The sequence below is a fragment of the Lethenteron reissneri genome, chromosome 12, assembly GCF_015708825.2.
Source record: "Lethenteron reissneri isolate LAM-NWPU_2019-01 chromosome 12, ASM1570882v1, whole genome shotgun sequence".
NCBI classification, from domain to species: Eukaryota; Metazoa; Chordata; class Hyperoartia; order Petromyzontiformes; family Petromyzontidae; genus Lethenteron; species Lethenteron reissneri.
The window spans coordinates 1836511-1857248 of NC_083790.1; the positions used below are offsets into that span (position 1 = coordinate 1836511).

General features: G+C 51.5%; 1 protein-coding gene across 2 annotated transcripts in view; it reads right to left on the bottom strand.

The window, feature by feature from the left end:
* LOC133341734 (netrin-G1-like) overlaps window positions 1–20461 on the bottom strand; it is a 38978-nt gene extending 18517 nt beyond the window's left edge. Inside the window, exons 1-6 of one of the 2 annotated variants that reach the window (XM_061550390.1) lie at window positions 20040–20461; window positions 14363–14593; window positions 11131–11546; window positions 4954–5126; window positions 4313–4339; window positions 3132–3221 (exon numbers count right to left, since the gene is read on the bottom strand). In XM_061550390.1, coding sequence (XP_061406374.1) covers window positions 3132–3221; window positions 4313–4339; window positions 4954–5126; window positions 11131–11546; window positions 14363–14593; window positions 20040–20429 — 1327 coding nt within the window. In that variant the 5' untranslated portion in view covers window positions 20430–20461. The remainder of the gene's footprint in view (window positions 1–3131; window positions 3222–4312; window positions 4340–4953; window positions 5127–11130; window positions 11547–14362; window positions 14594–20039) is intronic. The other variant, XM_061550391.1, reaches the window with a different exon arrangement.
* Between the last annotated feature and the right edge of the window lie 277 nt (window positions 20462–20738).

Consider the following 20738-nt stretch of genomic DNA (forward strand, 5'->3'; position numbering starts at 1 on the left):
ATGCAGTTCTAAAGAATTTAGTTTTCCATCTACATTTAACAGTGCCCAGCTCCCAATGGCTTCCTAATATCGGAAGGGAGAACGTTCCAGACGGCCGCAGAAGCGCATCTGAAAGCGCGCGATGCGGTGACCACCGACTTTATTTGATTGCGAGCCAAAATCCGCTACGATGAGTCCTTCTCCCGCACCGACAACTATCACGATGGGCTACACACGGTGCGAAAGGAGTTCAACATGCATACATACTTCAAGAAACCGCCACCGCAGTTGTGATGGCTTCCCTAAAATTTGTCAAATTTTATCTGATTCGGTGTTTGTTATTATAGCAGTCATTGGTGTCCTGTTTGACATAATCAATTCGCGAGGCTTGAGAACAATGATTTGCTTCATTAGAGGCGGTTAAAACTCACATTTGAACTCGGGGTCTCAGCAAAGTCAGCTAAATGCAGATATTATTATGAAGCCAAATTGTTACGCAATTCTACAAACGCTGTCTCTCTTACAGAATCTAGGATGGTAAGACCGCAAAACCCAATATCCAGGCCATGTCGTGAAGTGCACCTCGATATTTATTTCCAAGATCTCTGCGAGTCGCTGGTGGCCAATCTACCGATCCTGGAATTCTACAACAAAAAAAATAACAAACAACATCGATACGAAAACAAACCACGAAGACGGCGATTAGCCCAGGGCTGGGTCTCAATGCACAGGCCACTCAGCTTCGGGCCCAGAATTATTGTAACCCGTCAATCTCCCCCCGCCGCGAGCAATCCGCAGATCTACCACCCCTGTGACCACGTGCAATTGCATTCGACTTGTGCATCCTCGTCTCTTTACATATCAGTGTAATAGCAACCCCCCCCCTCCTCTCTCTATTTAATGTTTATGGAACTGGATTGTAGAATCGTACTCTGCTTAGTCTACGAAATAATCTGCCCAGGTCGACACACGCAACATGAATTGCGTTAAATTTCGATTTAAAGCTTTCATGACTGCAGGGATTCATATTCTTGGTTCTTTCGGTAAAGTCACGTAGAAGGGAAATAATAAAATAATATACAAAGAACATTTTTCAATTTTTTTCAAATTTTCTTTATATTATTTTATTTTCAAATTTTCTTTCTGTGGATTTCACACCTGATGGTGATTGCTTGTGTTGCAGTCGAAATGTCGTGATAATTTTTATTGTTTTATATTTATATTATTTTATTATTTCCCTTCTACGTGACTTTACCGAAAGAACCAAGAATATGAATTGCGTTATTTAACGTTGAATTATATTCGTGCACTATTTTCGATTTCTCGTGATTGCACGGTTGCTTCTGTTCTGACTTATCTTTGCTTCATCCGCTGTACGTCTCTATTTGTTTTTGGCAATTTAATTTTGTGACCCACACATCACGTGCAGGTTCATGTATCGCTTCCATATTCCGAGGACAAGGACCAGTACGATCACTGCTGATGTGCCCCCTGGGAGTGAAGCCTTGACATACGATGCTCTTTTTTAGGGAGCATGCCCATCGATCGGGCCGAGTTAATCTTGACCAAAATTAGAGTCCGCGACCTTGTGTTCATAAGTTTAGAGCGAGACCAGCCTTGTTATTTTTGGCATTTTATTTTAACCTTAATTGATGCTTGTCCTGTCCCCCAATGTTATTCCGATCGCGAAATCTGCGTCGCGTCACGAGGCGAAGAGTCGATTCGGATCTCTCGCAGCGCAGTGCGTCTCTTCACGTTCGCGAACAGCCCACGGAAGTGGACATCACTGAGCTACAACAGAGATTCCTTCGAGTAGCGCCTGGTTCACGGAGCAGTGGGCAGCACTTCCCATTCGTTGTGCATATGAGAGTAGGTTTCTTTGCGTGACAGTAAATCTGACATTTTTAATTCTTAGAGCAGTAATTTAGCCAAATTAACTGCAGAACAAATGTTAATGTGATGCGTGACCGGGGCTGATGCCATCAACCCTACACACCGGAGCACCCGGTTTAATCACAGACGGCTGCTTGGATTCGAACCAAGTGTCTCAGTGGTGCCAGCTCAGCTAACTTTATGACCTCGAAGCTACCCGGTCACCACTTTTAATTATAATTGAAGAACTCTATACGACAACACAGATAAAAGCAGACGCAATCACAATTATCCAACGAAAGGTGGCGCTTCCGTTGAATCTTGATGCGCCGCGCACATGTCTACGATGCCACACTACACCCGCCAGCCCTACAGGACAGCATTAACGTTGAATAGATTTCAAACTCCCCCCTCCCCCTCTCCGATAAAAGATGTGGTTTGCTCCAAACTCTGAGAGCTTCAAGAATAAACGGTGGCACAGGTGTGGAGCAAACTATCTCCCTCACACGGGGTGGGGGGGGGGTGCCACTATCATTCATAGTCCATGAAGCTGGCAGGTTCTAGACGTGAGCAAGAGAGCAATTCACATTTTGGCAAATGTTCATTTGCCAAAATGAACATTTTGGCAAATGTTCATTTGCGTATTTTCTTTGGACAAAATCGTTCCGATATCTCCATCATCATCACAGTCATCACCGTCATCAGCACCGCCGATGCGGTGATGATATTCGGGTTGCCACCTGTGCTGAGATTTTTTTTTCTCTACCCAGAATAATTTTCTCTTCCACAGGTAATGCACATTTGAGAGGGTAGCTGCCGTCCAGGGAGAATCTGTCTCTCTCGGAATATTAAGAACAGTCCCGGTTTAAAAAGAAAAAAAAACTCGGCACATTGTCTGTGTGCTATCCAGAAGAGCCATTGTCCCAAAACAACACAGATTCTATATTATTTATTTACTCGAAGGTCACAGTGTTTTTGACGAGCGTGCTGAGTGGTCTGGTTAATTGCGCTTCACTGCCAGTGCAGCAGCAGTACACACGTTTTTTTGTCAGTTGTGTCATAATAACAACAACAACACTGCAACGCCACTCAGGACAATCCCACCATATCCCACCATATTGCGAGTTATTATTCTATTTCTCCCCCCCCCCCCATGTTACGTGGATCTCAGAGGTGGCAACCTGATGTGTGGTGCGATGCGATTCGGCCGTTTCGCCACGACTGTGGGCAACGTGGCCGAGGAGCGAGTCAATCTCCGTGGCTCTGTGCCCGTGGGGTACCTGGCGTGGTTTTTGGCGGGGGCTTTGAAGTGTTTTTAGCGACGACTTTGGTGACCTCTGCTGCCGAAGCTTTGACCGGCTTCGGCACAGCTGGGAGTTAGCAGCAGCAGCAGCAGCGTTGGCGACACAGTAACACATTTATGCAATCGTTGCGTTAAGCATGCTCACCACAAGTACGTGTGGTTAATGCAGACTTGATTCCTTGCAAGAAGGTATCTATTTGGTGTTTGAACATCTAAACATCTCCCGTTGTATTGCCAGAAAGGGTAAAACCTATTTTTATTTTGCATACTTTGATTCTCGCAAAAAAAGGTCCCATTAAAATTATCATGTTTCAAATAAGCAGACCTCCACGTACACATTTATTTCATTTTGTCCTTGGACCTATTGGCTTTCCAGATAAATATAATTGAGCCAGCATTTGTTAGAAATTATTATGAAGACACCATTCATACTGTTATATTAAAAAAAGAGTGCTCCTATGTTGAATACGTCACGGCTACAAAGGGACTATGGCCTGTGGTCAAGACTAGCGACGGAGTGGCATTCAAAGGAGACAAAAACGGCCGAGAGGACGTCCATTGCAGGCTCGGAGCAATGAAATCAGCTCACGTGCAGCAGCTCCGTGAATTTCCGCAAAATTAAACGAACCTTTTATTCAGCCCATTGGCCTCTTGGCTTTCCAGACCAACATTATCCTGCCAGCATTTGTGTCCGTCTAGAATGTTAGGGCAGTGCTATTGACGCGAAACGAGTTGAGTCGTTGTTGTTGTTGTTATTGGCTGTGATTGTGCACCACACCTAAACACAACAGTTGTAGCAGCAGTGGCAGCATCACAGAATATTTTTTGTTCACACATCCATTAAGAAATGCATCTAACATGAAACGGGCATCAATAGCAATGAAAAATGCGAATTATTACAGTCATTCTCTCAGATATTATTGCAATTAAGATCTCAAATATGAATCTCAAGCGTGGTCTGTGGCGAATGACGGGCGGTCACATGACCATCGCGCTCGTCACAATGGCAGCCGTCGTCAGTGAGCTCAGACCACGTGAGCGCGCCGTCATGTCGACGTCGTCTATCTGCGGTGTCGGAAATGTGAAAGTCATGAATCGAACGTCTTACGTGCCCCCCCCCCGCCGCTACCCCCCCGTGTTCCGTCGGAGCGTACTCACTCGCGGGGCTGGACACGGAAGCGGTGCCTGCAGAGAAAGCGACACGGGCGGAGAGAGGCGGGAGGGGAGCAGATGGGGGCATGAGTTTGAATGTTTACATGGTGGCATGGACGCCGCACAGGGACATCTGTTTGTGAGTGAGCGGTGTGATGTGTTAACCACCGGCAGACACCCGAGTTGGATTCCCGCTCACGAAAAACAACAGTGGCAAATATTTTAGCAGATTCCGGGCCTCCCATAGGTTAACCCAGCCTCAAATTAGTGCCTGATGCGGTGCGTAAGGGGCCGTCCATAAATGACGTCACGCAATTTTGGACGATTTTTAACCCCCCCCTCCTCGTCACACGGCGTCACAAAAAGTCAGACCCCCCCCCTAAAAAATGACGTCACAAACCTCCGCCCCCACCCCCCCCCCCCCAAAACCATATTTTTATTTAGAAAATAAAACATGCTTCAAATCGCTTTAAACTATTGTCATTGTAGTGCGTATTTAATGTGGCGCTGCACTCTGATGTTTTATATATATAAGCAGTGTACCCACGTGTGTGCGTGTGTGTTTGCACCGGCGTGTCCCGCGCAGCCTCAACAATCCGTCGAGGCTGCTGTGGGCAGCGCGCGCGGCGCGCCGTGCGGGCACCCACACGGGTTGGCGGTGCCCGACGGGTAGGGCAGGTAGGAGCCCGGCCTCCACGCGCCGCCGCGGAATCCCTTCTTGCAGCGGCTGCAGTCGGTGCCCATGGTGTTGTGCTCGCAGTCGCACGCGAGGCGCCCGTCGTTGAAGAGGCACGTGTTGGCGTGCAGGTTGCACTTGCACCTGCGCGCAAACGACAAAGAAGATCCCCCACGCACCCACGTGGTAGCCTTCGACAGAGCGTTGGGGCAAGCGCTGCTAGCGAGCAGCGCCTATGAAGGCCGGCACGGCACACGAGATGGGCAACACCGCCCCCGGCTGCCTTTTTCTTCCCAATGGCGATATTTGCACACCACACCATGTACTCAATTGAGGCTGAGTCGACCTAGGGGAGGTCCAAGAACATTTCAGATAATCATCACCGATGTTGGCCGCGAGCGGGAATCATACTCGGGTCGCGGGGTTCGTAGCGCAGCGCGCTAACCGCTACCCAACCGCTCGCACTGCGGGCACAGACACACACAGACACACACAGACAAACACACAGACACACACAGACACACATAGACACTCAGACACACACAGACACACACGGACACACACACAGACACACACAGACACACACAGACACTCAGACACACACAGACACACAGACACACACACAGACACTCAGACACACACAGATACACACAGACACACACAGACACAGACACACACACAGACACACCAGGTCCCCTGGGGAGCCTCCTCGCTACCCCCCTCAAAGGTCCTCCGTTCATGGGCCTTCTTTAAAATGTGACGGGAAGTATCAATTACCAATCAGCAAATGTCAATCACGATTCGTATAACGACAGCGGTCGCGAGAAGCCAACGCGTGGAATTTAGTACAACGATGAAAGAAAGTGTTGCCTCGACGAATATTCACAGGCACCCTTCTCCCATGATGCCCCGCGGTTGAAACAAAGAATGGAGTGGCAGCCAAAGGTGAACCCGCAAGGCCGGCGATCCGCCCGCAGAGTTTACCACTTCGGTCCGAATTGGCTCAACCTTCCAATGCCTTCCCATCGTCTCCTTTCCCATCGTCGCCGGGAGAATTCATTATCGAGTTGAATATCGCATGGGACTCCTCGCCCCCCCCCCCCCTCGACCTCTTCCCCCACTGTGGACTGGTAGACAGACCCCTTGCAGTTGAGCGAGGTGGGAGGGAAGGAAGTGAAGGAGGTGGGGGAGGCTGGGGGGGGGTTGCCAAGACGCGAGTTATTCTCAGCCTCCCTCCGCGTCGAGGTTTTGTCAGTCACTGTTGCTAATTAGCTGCTGGCTTCCGCCGGCGCTCACGTTTGCTCTGCTCATCCTGGGCTCGATCAGGGGCAGCGAGTAGACGGCACCGACTTCTGGGGAAGGGGGATGCCAGAGGAGAGCGAGCGACCTCCCGCTGAGCCACGCGGGGGGGGGGGGGGGGCTTCGATAGGAAGCCGTGGTCGATGGAGCATCGTAAAGTGAGGAGGTTTCATGAATAAATGAAAATAAATGAAAATAAATCAATTAAATCACGACGTTTCGGAGGCAACACTGAGACTTGTGTTGCCTCCGAAACGTCGTGATTTAATTGATTTATTTTCATTTATTATTATTTTATTTCTATAAAAAAATACCTACGTGACTTTACCGAAAAAAACTAAGAGTATGAATCCTTGCAGTCACGAAAGCTTCAAATCTAGAATTGGTTTCATGAGTACGTAAATAGAGGAGACCCCCGTGCAATCGATTTGGTTGAATAGAAGTGGCGATGCGGCATCTCTGTGGCTGGTTTCCGTCAACGCAGAGCGAGGCATTCAACACGCCCGGCAGCGCGAATCTCAAGATTTCTCGACGGACCCGGTAAAAGATGGGCCTTGCGTTAACGAGGCAACGGCAGTGCCCGGAGAAAAGTCACCAAGCACACAAGGGGAACGCACTCAAGGCTCGTGAGCCACACTCGCTGTCTTGCCATCGCCTGGCCACCACCTCACAGCAACAGCGAGCTTCAGCGTCCCACAAGTCTCGATGCTATCCATCAACCCTTGCCTTCAGAAGCTCCGTCCCCATGTGGGCATTTCACACGCATTGCAGCGGCAGCGCGCATGTGGCGATTCTACGGCCCTCCACAAAACCAGAAGTGAATGGAAGATGATCCACGGTTGTTTTCGCGTTTGTCGTGGCTTTTAAACCAAAAGTATTGTCGTTAACCCCTCCACCACGTGACAAGATGACCACTTTTATTCACTTGTCATTAATACGCGCCAACGTATTGATCGATTCATTGGCACGTATCGATAATAATGAAAAACAACGCCCGTGTAATCGTGACAACCTCGTCGGGTGGTGGAGGGTTATTGACGAGAATGTGGCCTATAAAACTACCACCGGAGTGGCCGGACTCAAAACAAACAAATAAACACACGCGGACCCATTGCATCGACTACGAAACATCTACGATTCACCTACAAAGCACCAACGTTTTCAGTTCAAGAAATAAACCGATGCGCGCTGCAGTTCAGAACGCTAACACAAACAAAATCCGCAACAACCAAAACGCAAAGCAACTTTTTGAAACGTTCAACCACCCGTGATGGGGACTTCATGCCGACTCGCGTGCACCTTCCTGGGTCTCAGGGTCACGCAGTCATTTACCCATCCTGCCGCTAAGAGACGCCCGGTTGATCGCTTCGCGTGCAGCAGCAGCAGCGGCAGCAGAAGCGGTGGCAGCAACGAAGCCACTTCACATTCAATATCCATCAAGAGAGCCATCGCACACCCCCGTTTGGGAATCGCGGGTGCAGTCTCTGGTGACTCGAAAAAAAGTTTTACGTTCGGAGGCCGGGGGGGTCGGTGCCACCACGCGAGTAGAAGGGGCCGCCTTTGTCACAAACACTGCCACACAACACGCACAACACACACGCAACATGCACAATACAAATACAGCACACACAACACACACAACACACCGACAATACACACAACACACACACCAACAATATACACAACACACACACACACACAATTCACACACAAAACACACACAACACACACAACACGCACAACACACACGCACAACCCAAACGCAACATGCACAATAGAAATACAGCACACACAACACACACAACACACCGACAATACACACAACACACACAACACACCGACAATACACACAACACACACACCAACAACAATATACACAACACGCACACACACACAATTCACACACAAAACACACACACAACAACAACAATGTACACAACACGCACACACATATCACACACACAACACACACACAACAACAACACACACAACAACAATATACACAACACGCACACGCACGACGCAACAACACTAAGTGGCGGTGACGTCACCACGGCGCTGGTGCCAGGTCAGGTGCACTCCGAGGCCACGTGAAGTGTCGAAGGCTCGCTGACAGCAGGTCACGGGACAGCCCCCAGGTGTCCTGGGTCGACTGACTCAGATGACTGGCCGATGCACCACCTGTGCCCCCCGCTGTGCCAACTCGCTGAATTTTATCCGTCCGGCGCTCCGCTCGTTGTTGTGAGCGTCCCTCCTCCGCCCCCAGTTGTTGTTGTTGTCGGGGGCGATTGCCTCCAACGAGCACAACACAAACGCCGCATTCGCCACTCGCGCGGGCTATTCTTTGCGAGAGAAGCAATGCTACGGCCATTATCGCTCACATCTCTCGCCCCGTCCCACACTCATTTGTCTCTGGGGCTAATCCCATTACAGATGTTTGCCTACATCAGCCGCTGATCCATTACGGTCCTGGCCGGCAACCCTCCGTGGAAATCTCGGAGTCTCCCTGGAGCCGGCCTTTGGCTCGAAGGCCGGGGCACGTCACCCCGTGCTGTAATTGTTGTTTGAGCCGCCCGCTGAATATCAACTTTTTGGACCATTTAGTCGGCTGCCTTTTCCCGAGAACCCGAGGGTGATGCGGCTACTACTGGCATCGTCCCCCCCCACCCCAATCTCCCAACCCTCCCCCCACTTTAGCCCCCCCATCACCCCCACTGCCCGACCCGACTCCCCCCAAGCGACAACTTTGAAGGTTGATTCTTAGTTGCGATGTTTTTGTCTGATGAGCACACTTCGGTTTTTTTGCTGCTGCTTGTAACGACACCAACAACAATAACAATGATGATGAGTATTTTTATTTACTTAAAGACGTAAGTGGCCGTGACTGAGGAGTGGAGCCAAGTTCAGTGGTCGCTCGAAAGCCGGGCGAAGGAGGTGGGGCCTTGAAGTGAGTCTTAGAAGTCAGCGACTTTTAGAAGTCATATTCTTGGTTCTTTCGGTCAAGTCACGTAGATTGAAAATAAAAAAAAATTTAGTAAAAAAAATAAATAAAAAAATAACAAAAGCAACACAAGCGGTCGAAACGTCGTGTTTTTTTGCTTTGATTATTTTTTAATGTATTTTAAATAAAATTTCATTTTTATTTTCTATCTGCGTGACTTTACCGAAAGAACCAAGAATATGAATTCCTGCAGTCACGAAAGTTTTAAGTCAAAATCTTAGAAGTCAGCGAATCTGAGAAGTCAGCGACTTTTACAAGTCAGCGACTTTTAGAAGTCAGAGTGACCGCTGCTGGATACGACGATGGCCGCGTTCCAGACGTCGGAGGCTGCCGCCGAGAAACGACGCCCGGCCGTGACCGCGGTGCCGCTGCCTCGGCGTAGAGACGAGGAGGAGGAGGTTGGGGGAGGTTGTGAGCAGCGTCACTGCGTGGAGTTCTACCGTGAGCTGCAGTGGAGGGTGACGTCGCTAAGTCGCAGTGACCGTAGGGTCATTTTAAGTAAAACCGTGACCAGCGGGCACAAGTGAGCGGGCGCGCTAAGCCAGCCGACATTACCTAGGGCTGTTCCCAACGGCGTCGACTGTCACCTTACTCGACCTCGACCATCAGAACGAGCCTGGCCATCCACTCTAAACTAAAATACACTTTTTTATATTTTACCAGGTAGGGGCTGTATGGCTCGCTATCAGACGCAACCTGTCTACATGTGATAACTCAACGAAGTGGCTTATCACGTAGAAATGTCATCTGAAAAGGAAATGATGTGGATCGTACACGTGTAAGTGCTCAACAACACAGTTAACTATTATTATTTAAGTCTGTTCTCTCCTGGGTGATCCATAAAATATGTCTGTAACCGGCACACCACATCGAGTGATACCGTTATGTTTACTACAATCATTAGTTCACCAGGTAAGACCTACTGAGCTACGTAGCTTATTTTCAGAAGCGACCTGGCCACAAATGATAGCCCAACGAAGTGGCTTATCACGCGGCAATGTATAGCAGCCAAATACTCTAAACACACGTTCATTCTAAATGTGGAGGGATCAACAGGAGGACCCGGAGAAAATTCTACGCGACCACGGGAAAAACATGCAAACTCCAAATATACAGCCGTCAGGGTCGCGATCGAATCCACGACCTCTTGCCTAACAGGCGAGGTCGTTAACATCCCGGCACCGACACAGCAGCGCTGTCCATCACAAAGCAGAGGTCGGCGTCGTGAACGCTCGAGTGGGTAAGTGGCCGTGCGTCACAGATGCATTGGCTCGGAGTTGTTATATAAAAATAAAAATCAAATTTAACCCGAGGATGATCGGGAACTACAGCAAGGACAAATATACGCGTGCTCCTGCCGGGTCGAGCGAGATAGGATGCTGGTGGTCTCCTCTATCGAGGGTCGAATCACCCTGGACATGAGAGGGTGGCTGCCGCCACCTGTTTAGTCCCGCTTCTGCGGCCGTCTGGAACGCTCTTCCTTTCCGATGTTAGGAAGCCAATGAGAGCTATGCACTTTTAAATAATCTATATTGAAAACGTATTTCTTTAGAGCTGGTTTTTAAGTGTTTAGTGTTGTTGTCTTTCACCCCGCACCTCCGATTAGCACGGTTGGCTACATACGGTGCGAAAGAAGTTCAAGATAAAACATAGAAGGCTTGACTACGTACGGTGCAAAATAAGTTTAAACATGCATACATAGCATGGTTGGCTACGTACGGTGTGAAATAAACTCGACATACATACAGACACATACATTGCCACGGCCACGGCCACAACCACACCCGTGCAGGGACCTCGAGCTCAACCGCGATGCCGCCGTTCCGCCGGACCGCCGGGCGAACGCACCTGCCGCGCACGTAGATGTTGGCCACGGCGTAGAAGTACTTGCTGAGGTTGGCCGCGTCGACCGCCACGCCGCCCGTCGCCGGGCGCAGCAGCCGCAGGCGCAGGTCGGTGAGCGTGAAGAAGTCGCGCAGGCCGCGGTTGGTGTCCAGGCGTCCGTAGAGCGACGCCAGGTTCTGCATGTCGGCGCCCGCGTACAGCGCGTAGCGGTCCGTCACCTCGAAGCGCACCGTCTTGGCGTCCTCCCACACGTACGCGCGCGAGTACTCCTCCGTGCAGATGACGCGCTGGGCGGCGGAGCGCGGCAGCTCGCGGCTGTTTTGCGCCTCCATGCCGAACGCGTCGACGCAGTCGTCGGCGTAGTACTGGTACGGCTGCCACGTGCGCCCGTAGTCCAGAGACTTCTCCAGCACCATTACCTTTGGCGAGACGCGCAGGGGGCGGGCGGGGAGAGGGTGAGGGTCAAGGGTTTCACAATATGTTTTTTTTTTATAAAGATAGTCATTTCATGGGACAGTCCTTTGCCAGTACCTAAAATATGAGAATAGGTTTTCCGATTTTTTTCTGGCAACAAAACAGGTGGCCGAAACGTCGTGAGAATTATTTTATTATGTTTTATTTTTATTATTTTATTACTTCCCTTCTACGTGACTTTACCGAAAGAACCACTTAGATGAATCCCTGCAGTCATGAAAGCTTTAAATCGAAATTTAAACAAAACAGGTGTTGAGATGTTACTTGTGGTCAGAATGCAAACAAAAAACATACTCTGATAATATATGCATTGTGGTTAATGCAGACATGATTCCTTGCAAAAGGTTTCAGTTTGGTGTTTTAACATCTGAACACCTGTTTTGTTGCCAGAAAAAAGGGGAAAACGTTTTCTCAGAGATAGTCATTATTTAAGTGAAAATTAAGAGTGTTTGCAATAATCTAAAGTGGATTCTGCCATAGTAATGTGGAATTTACACCATTGCCTAAGCAATGTGAAATGGTCTCGAGGAACTGCTACGGTCGGCTGAGCACAGCAGACGTTCTTGACTCTAATCGATGTGACGTACACGTGTGTATAAATCTAACAGCGTGGGATTTTGCGACTGTTCTAACAACACGTTTTGCTATTTTACTTTCAAAATGTCTCCGTTTAAAATTGCATTCTTCCGTGCGAACAAATTCCAACAAGAAAAATAGAGAGATGAAGAGAGTAATTTATTTCAAGGCTCAAGACCAATACGAACCACATCGTTTAAAAAAGAAAGGGGACTGAAATCAAACGACACGCAGGGTGACGTCAGGGCACGATTAAACAATCGTCGGTCAAACTAAAAATACAATACACATATGGGACGCATTTTTTTCCCCCGTATCAAGATGGTGAGAATAAAAGAAGAGACTTTTCACTTCCTGGCAAGAATACAGGAGGTGTTAACATGTTCAAATACCAAATAGACATCATCATCAAGTCGGCATTAACGACATATCACTGCTTGCGGTAAAAAAAACTTGAAAAAATAATATTTATTTCCAAGCAGACGTCTCTCGGCTGATGAAATCTTCAGCGCGAGTTGGGTCAACATTCGAAGCTGCGGTCGCGATGATCCGCCCTTTGACCCCAATACGAGCCCCGTCCAGTCCACGAATTCCACTCATCTTCTGCCCGGGCCCCGTTCATAGTTGTGCCGCATTGCCGTATTCTCCCGATGGTTGCCAGACTCTCCCCTCGCTAGTCGTGCTTTCAAATGCAGGAGGTGGGTGAACAAAGTGGGCCCTCATCTGGAAAATACGGCAAAAAATATCTATCCCTCCCTCCCCTATCCCCCCCACCCACCTTCCATATTACTGCCACCCCCCCCTCTGTGCCCCCCCCCCCACCCACTTCCCAAGCTCTCCCCCGCCCGCCCCAACCCAACAAAAATATCACTTTCATTTCCATACGCGAAGCAGTTAAAATGTGTGTGTGCGTGTCTTGTGGTGTGCGTCTGTATGCGCATTCCCCCCGTACGTTTGTCCTTGCAATCAGATTTGTTGGTCATTAAAAAAAATTATCTCTCTTTTTATTGTTTCTCTCTCTCTCCCGAAATTGCTTTGAATCCTTGGGAGCACAAATTCGTGATGTGGGGCTGTAAATGCTCACGGCTATCGGTTCGGTTCACGCCGAGTGTCTCCCATTGTTCGGCTTGTTTACGGCCTCTGCTCTCAAACGTTAATGAGTCCTAAGATGCGCGCGTGCGCGCGTCTGTGTACGTGTTTTATTTTTGTGTCAATGTCCATGCTGGGACCATATATACGTAAACAATCGACACTCACCCGGGCTTTTCGAGAATTAAATTTTCGTTCAACCTTGCAACACAATTAAAAATAATCTCTCCCTCTCTTGCTCGCTCTCCCTCTCTCTCTCTCGCGGTTCTGTGCTTTGTTTTTATTTTTAAAATATAAAAAAACCTTAATTGTAAAATAACTATCGCGCTGCCTTGGGATGGAAGCATCTGTGCCTTTGTGTCCAACGTGAAGGACGAACAATACGGCTGTGGCACGCCACGATCTGTCCACTGCTGGATGAAGGCCTCCCTAAATCGCCACCGTATGTCACGTATGTATGTTGAACTCATTTCGCATCGTACGCAGCCAACCCCGCTAATGAGAGGTTCGTGCGACGCGACGGTCTATCTAGCGCCTGCACGTGAGCCCATTCCTTCCCTTGGCCTCTGCGGTGTCATTAGTCTCTGGTGGCGAGATGTTAACCACGTGGTGTACAGGGTCATGGGTTCGATCCCGACCCTGACGCCTGCTGTATATTTGAAGTTCGCATGTTTCTCCGGGTCCTCCTATTTTTCACCCCACATTCAGGAACATTCCTTTAGAATATTTGGTTGCTTTACATTTCCACGCGATGAGACACTTTGTTGAGCTATCACTTGTGGCCAGGTCGCTTCAGAAAAAGAGCTACACAGCTCAGTGGGCCTGAACTGAAACATTTTAAAGAGTTAAATAGTTAGTCAAACATCCATCCGTGAAGAAAAGCGTCTTCGTTTCGGGACAGCATCGCGCTATAAGGGTGGCGCAAATTAGCAGGTGTTCTAAATTATAATAACAATAATTATTTCTACACAAAAGTATGTCATGCATGTTGAACCTCTTTCGTAGCCTACGTAGCTGATCGGTGGTGCGTGGGTGGGAGGCCGGGGGGGGGGGGGTGAGAGATGGGAATGAGCCACACGGCTCCCGGCCGGCTCACCTCGGGCCTCGCCGACGCGAACGTGACCACCACGTCCTCGGTGAGCTCCACGCTCTTGTTCCACGACAGCGTGAGGTTGGCCTGCAGCGGCTCGGGGAAGCGTCGGCGCCACGACGCGCTCTGCCAGTACGTGGACGGCGAGCGGCCCTCGAGGTCGAACATCAGCGACGGGGGGTGCGCAAGGTCGGGCGTGGCCGCGTCGCACTCGCTGTTGCACATGTACGGGTTCTCCTGCCCAGCGCACAAGGCAAGCCAGAGACACAGACAGATATCGTCCCCATCGCCCACCTCCCCGCCTCGCCCTTGACGGACTGTTGGAGCAAGTGCCGCCAGCGAGCAGTAGCGCCAGCGAAGGCCAAGGGTAGGTCGGTCAACTCGATGCCCCCGGCCGCCTTTGTCTCTCCAGTGCTGGAGGAAATCCGATGAAGCTATGAAGCTCCGTTTCACAGATGCCCAGTAGGGGCGGGTCAGCAAGTTAGATAAAGTCGAGGCCCAGTACCGGTCCAGATATTAGCCACTGTTATCGGTCGTGGCGGCAGTGGTGGCGTTGGTGGTGGCGGTGGTGATTGTGGTGATGGTAGCGCGTTAATGTTTGTTTTCGTGTTTGCTTTCTGCGAGACCACCGGGCACGATGCATTGCGACACGACGCTAATCTGGCTTTATGCGCTCTGAGAATAGACCGCCCAAACCCTCTTACTGACCTCGATCGCAATCATCTCGATTCATTAACAAGATCGACGGGGCCAGGTGCACGCGAGCGCTTGAGTCGCGCGTGTAACCATCAGGCGGAGCTGGGAATCATGCGCACACCTGCGGCTCACCTGGGCGGCCAGGTGATGTCGGAGGGGGGGCGTCTGCTTCAGGTGCCAAGTCAAAGTGAATTTCCATGCTCAAATGAACAATCAGGCATTGGCGCTCATCTCCTGTTTACAGCCCTGGAGAGCCAGTGGTGGACATTCCACATTTCTATGGCGGGAATTTACACCATCCACAGGACAGCCAGCTACTTGTTGACTTCTCCCACAAAGCGAAAGTCATTGCATCGTATCGACCCTGAAAGGATGATGGGGCCGAGTCAACCGCCCCCATCCAGGATTTGAACTCGTGACCTTCCGATTGCGAGCCGCTCGCTGTAGCGTGGAGCCACCGGGCCGGTGGGGGAAGTGTCCACTGATCGCCCCGACCGATGGGCTCCGTCCGTCTGTCTGTAACAGGTCAATCAGAGGCCACTCTGACCATGATCCAATGCGGATGAAACTGTCGCGCGAAGTTGTGCTGCTATTTTAGGGACTTCCCCTGAGACAAAAGCAGTCACATCGATTATAGGGTGGTGTAAAAAAGTGGAAACCACACACGAGAGAAAATGTTTCCTCCCCCCCCCTCTCTCGCCCAAATTCATGTTGGCTCGCATCAAGATCAAGATGTCACCGTGGCCACAGGCGTTCATGCCATCATCACACCTCATCTCACCAACGCGTTTACACTCCACCAGGTCCAACAGCTGCTGCACAGCAGACACATCACAAACTGCAAGATCGCCCCTGACAGTGTCCCACCATCTGCTCTGAGACAGACTCACACAGAGACCTTTAGATTCACGCAAAGACCTATGGATTCATACAGAGACACGTTGATTCACACAGAGACGCGCTTGTTCACATAGAGACGCATATACTAACACATCGCAACCTTCAAGATCTGCCCTGACAGTATCCCACCATCTGCTCTTATGGAGAGTCGCACATAGACGTATGGATTCACACACAGAACTATAGGTCCATACAGAGATGCATACATTCACAAATAGCTCAATAGATCTGCCCTGATGGTATCTCACCATCTGCTGTTAGATAGACTTGTATAGCGACTCATAATAAACACACAGAGACACGTAGACTCACACGGAGACGCATAGCTCGTCCCGAAGAGCACCGCGTCATCTTGGCCATAGCTCTTCCCATTGGTCGCCGGGCACGTGGACACCACTCCACTGCCCGTCACAGTCACGGGCACCACCCTCCCCCACCCTGATCACGTGTCCCCCCACCCAGCGGCTACCGCTTGTTGTTGTTTTTGTTGTTGCTCATATCTACAGCACTGCCACGTTCTCATCCAGGCTGCCGATTAAACACTTACGAGGGCCAGACGCATGTTGGACAGCACTACGCCATCCACGCACCTCCGAATAGCACGGATGGCTACGTACGGTGCGAAAGCAGTTCAACATGCGGTACATGCACACGTGCGTCGGCATGTTTGCGTAGCGACTTGTGGACCGCGTCGTTTGGTTTTCGTGTTGGGAAGAAATTTGGAGGGCCTTGGGTTATCACCCGCGTGGCCCGCCACGCGCACTGCGCACACGAGGAGATGACGCTCGCACTACGTCACGGCAACACAGACTCACGACCCCCCCCCACCCCCACTTGCTGTACTGCCGTCTCCTGGCCCATCCACTCCGCAAGCGATTTTTGACCCCCCCCCTCGTCACATGGCGTCACAAAAAGTCAGACCCCCCCCTCAAATATGACGTCACAAAGCTCTGCCACCCATCCCCCCGAAAAATATAAAACATGCTTCAAATCGCTTTAACCTATTGTCATTGTAGTGCGTCTTTAATGTGGCGCTGCACTCCGATGTAGGAGAAAACATTTATTAAAAGTCTATTTAATTAAGTAGAACGTGTTGCCTATATTTATTTAAAGTTGCGCATTTTGATGCGACGTCACATTTCTCAAACCCCCCCTCCCCTCGTCACACATCGTTACAAATGTCTGACCCCCCCCAACCCCCCCTAGTTGCGTGACGTCACTCATGGACGGCCCTTCACGTGATCCACCAGCCCTTGCACTGCCTCCGAAGGGAGTGATGGATCGGGGAGCGGTGGACGCGCTCGTTGGCCAGCGATCCAGCGACTGTGAAGGCGAGGGTTGGTGAATCTCCGCACAGGTGTCGTGAGACTCCCTTCCCGTTGGGGGGTCCAGGAGGAGCCGTACCCCGGCTCGCCAGAAGACGGTACAGCAAACTGTGCAGCCCATCAGTACGGGATTGAGTGTTTCTCCCCTCGCACCCGCGGGGCATTCTCCCGGGTGCTTGAGTTTCATACCCACGTGTAAACACCCCTCATTAGTTGGCCGGGAATATCTTAATATATAGAGGACCGCAGAGCTGGGGCGAGTATTGGTCGCGTCGGCTCACTGTCTGGCTGCTGGCCCCTCTCCACTCGTCTTTGGGAGCGAGAACAAAGTGTTTAAACTATTATAATTTATTATCGCAATCGTCTCTTTATGTGGTTGTTTGGTATCGGTCTCCGGTGTTGACCGGGGGGGGGGGGTGATGGTAGGGAGAGAGGGGGGGTGCGTTTGATTGCCCGTTCCGCTCCGTCCGTTTAACTGAATTCCCCTGCTAGGGCGTTCGGGTTGAAGCGAGAGATGCCCAACAGGGCGCTCGGCACTTGCAGATGGAGCGGATTAAAGTGTGGGCGGTGGGGGGCTAAGGTGGGGGGGGGGGGAGCGGGGGGCTAGTTGGGGGGGGGTGTGGTGGTTTAAGTGGAGCGAAGTCTGAGTATCGCTTCATTAGGGGTCTCGGTGCTGCTATCTGATCCCCTGTAAACGCTCGTCTCGGCCCCAAGGTTAACTTAGGACGAGCCTCGCGCTCGCGTGATCTGCGAAGAGGGCAGCATTGCAAGTTGCCGCGACGAGATCACGCACCCGGGAATGCGACTCGCAGCCTATAGCACCTGGTATGCACGGCCTCGCTTAGCAGATCGCGTGCATTGCGGGTGACTGGGTCACATTGTTGTTTAGATTATTTTGCCGATTTTAATTTGCACGTGAATAAGCCACTTTTGTTGAGCTATCGTTTGTGGCTAGGTCGCTGCTCAGAAATAAGTTAAGAGCTCAGTGAGCTTCACTTGGCAAGATAAAACAATAGTTTAGTTTCATTTGTATATTTTTTTAAGTGATTTGTTTACATTTCCTTTACTTTGCACTCCGATCGTGTTTGTGTACTGTTTGTTGTTGTAACGTTCTGACCCTGTGCCCCTACTGGACATCTGTGATAAAGAGCTCTATAGCTTATCGGATTCCTCCAGCCATAAACGCATGTGTTTGCGTATGCAAAGAGGTAATGCGCAGCCCTGCAATTGCCCAAGTTATCCTGTCAGTAAACAACGCTGAGTCACCAACGTTGGACCACAACGATGGCCCAACGCTGAGGTTCCAACGTTCGCACGTTCACTGCGCAGCTGACTCTGCAGAGGTGGGAGAGTTGAAGAACCTTGCCGCATTGCATCAGCTGCGTGAGCAGGGAGGTGGAATCGAACCTGCGACCTCTGGATTACAGGGCTCAGTTTGATGACCATAACGCCCCGGCAGCTTCTCTCCTGTACACGGACATTTAAAAATTCAAAACTCGCTTCTTCTAGAAGTGCTTTTTTGTGTGTGTTGTCCTTCCCCCGCACCTCCAGTTAGCACGGTTGAATACGTACGGTGCAAAATAAGTTAAACATACAGACAAACAGTACACGAACAACACAACCTACACTTCCTCATATTTCTAATCCACAGCCCCCGAGCAAGCGGTTGTGGAAATTCCACGTTCCCATGGCAGGGGCGAGGACAATCCATGGGACCACAGCAACTGAAGACGTCAATTTGTGCCGCAATAAAATGTTAGCGGGCAGGGCCCTCGCTCCATTCATTACCAAATGGGGGGGGGGGGGGGAGGAGGAGGAAAGTGCGCGGTCCTTGCCTCAGTAGACCCAGCAAGACTGCTCCCCCATGGATCCAATGCACATATGGTGTCCGCGGGCAGTCTCCCGAGCGAAACGTGGTGGCGTTATTTAAGCTGAGGTCAACATGAAGACATCGTAGGAATCCCACGCACCCACGAAGCAAGCGCGCTGTAGGCATGCCGAGACGACATACCCATGGTGTGATCAATCCAGCACAGAAACAAGGAACTATCAGGACGAGCCCCGATAACCGATTCGCGAATACGAAGGCTGCATCGTCATTATCTGGCTCAAACCACCCGTTACTGAAACGTGATCGTTCGCTAGCCATCGAACAAAAACGGTGACCGCAAACGCGCTTTCCTATGCGCTTCTGCGGCCGTCTGGAACGCTCTTCACTCCGATATTATAAAGTCACAGGAACGTCGCCACGACTTGCACGGCGTGGGGAGGCCCTCATCCAGCAGTGGATTGAATAAAAAAGATCTCTCTCATTCCCAGGTCTCCACTTCTCCTCTTCCAACCAGGTTCCTCTCTCTCCCCCAGGACCCCCCCCCCCTCTCTCTCTGTCATCCAGTTACCCCCCTCCCTCTCAGTCCCCCCCACCCGCCATCCCCCCCCCTCCCACTAGGGTAGAGAAGTGCTCAGGCGGTTCTTCCCTGCAGCCCCCCGCCCCCCTCTCTTCAAGGTCCCCCCCTCCCACTTCTCTCTCTCCCAAGTCTCCCCTACCTTTATCTCAAGTGCCCCCCCCCCCCACGCCTCTCCCAGCCCCCCCCGCCTCTCTCAGCCCCCCCGCTCTCCCAGCCCCCCCCCCACCCGCCTCTCCCAGCCCCCCCCCCCACGCCTCTCTCAGCATCCCCCCCCCCCGCCTCTCCCAGCCCCCCCCGCATCTTCCAGCCTCCCCCCCGCCTCTCCCAGCCCCCCCTCTCCCCCGCCCCCCTCACCAGGGTGCAGAAGCGCTCGGGAGGGTCCCCGCACGTGATGTCGGGCGGCTCGAGGCTGACGCGCACGAAGCGGCCCAGGTCGGCGGTGGGCGGCTGGCACGCCGAGTACTCCCAGGCGGGCGCCAGCAGCTTCGAGTCCCAGCTGACGGTGCTCTTGCAGACGTCGTACTGCGCCAACGCCCGGCGGGGGCCGCACAGACACAGACCCAGCAGCAGCAGCAGCAGCGGCAGCAGCGGCAGCGTGGGCCAAGCCACAGCGACCCGCACAGGGACTCGCACCCCACGTCGGGCCGTCATTTGCGGCGACCCCCTCGTGGGTAGGAGGAGGAATTCTTGGGGTCTCCGGCGGACTCGTGCGTTCATCGGTGGCGTCCGCTGGTGTCGACGCATCCTCTCGACATCACGGCCATAGCGGAGGGGGTGGGGGGGGGAAGTTTTTTTTTGTATCCACCGCCACCACCTCCCCCCCGCCTCTTCCGACCACCCCACCCCCACCCCCGCTCCCCCTGCCCCAAATCCTCTCACCACCAAACAGCGGCTGCTGCGAGTCGACGGAGGAGTGGAGATGCAGCCCGGCGGAGGGAGCTGTCCGTCAGTGTCCAGGGTTAGTCCCGGCCGCTGGAGTCGCCGGCACAGATTCAGGTGGCAAGTGGCTCCCGTGTCGTGAGTTGATCGTCTTCAGTCTCCGCCAGGTCAGCC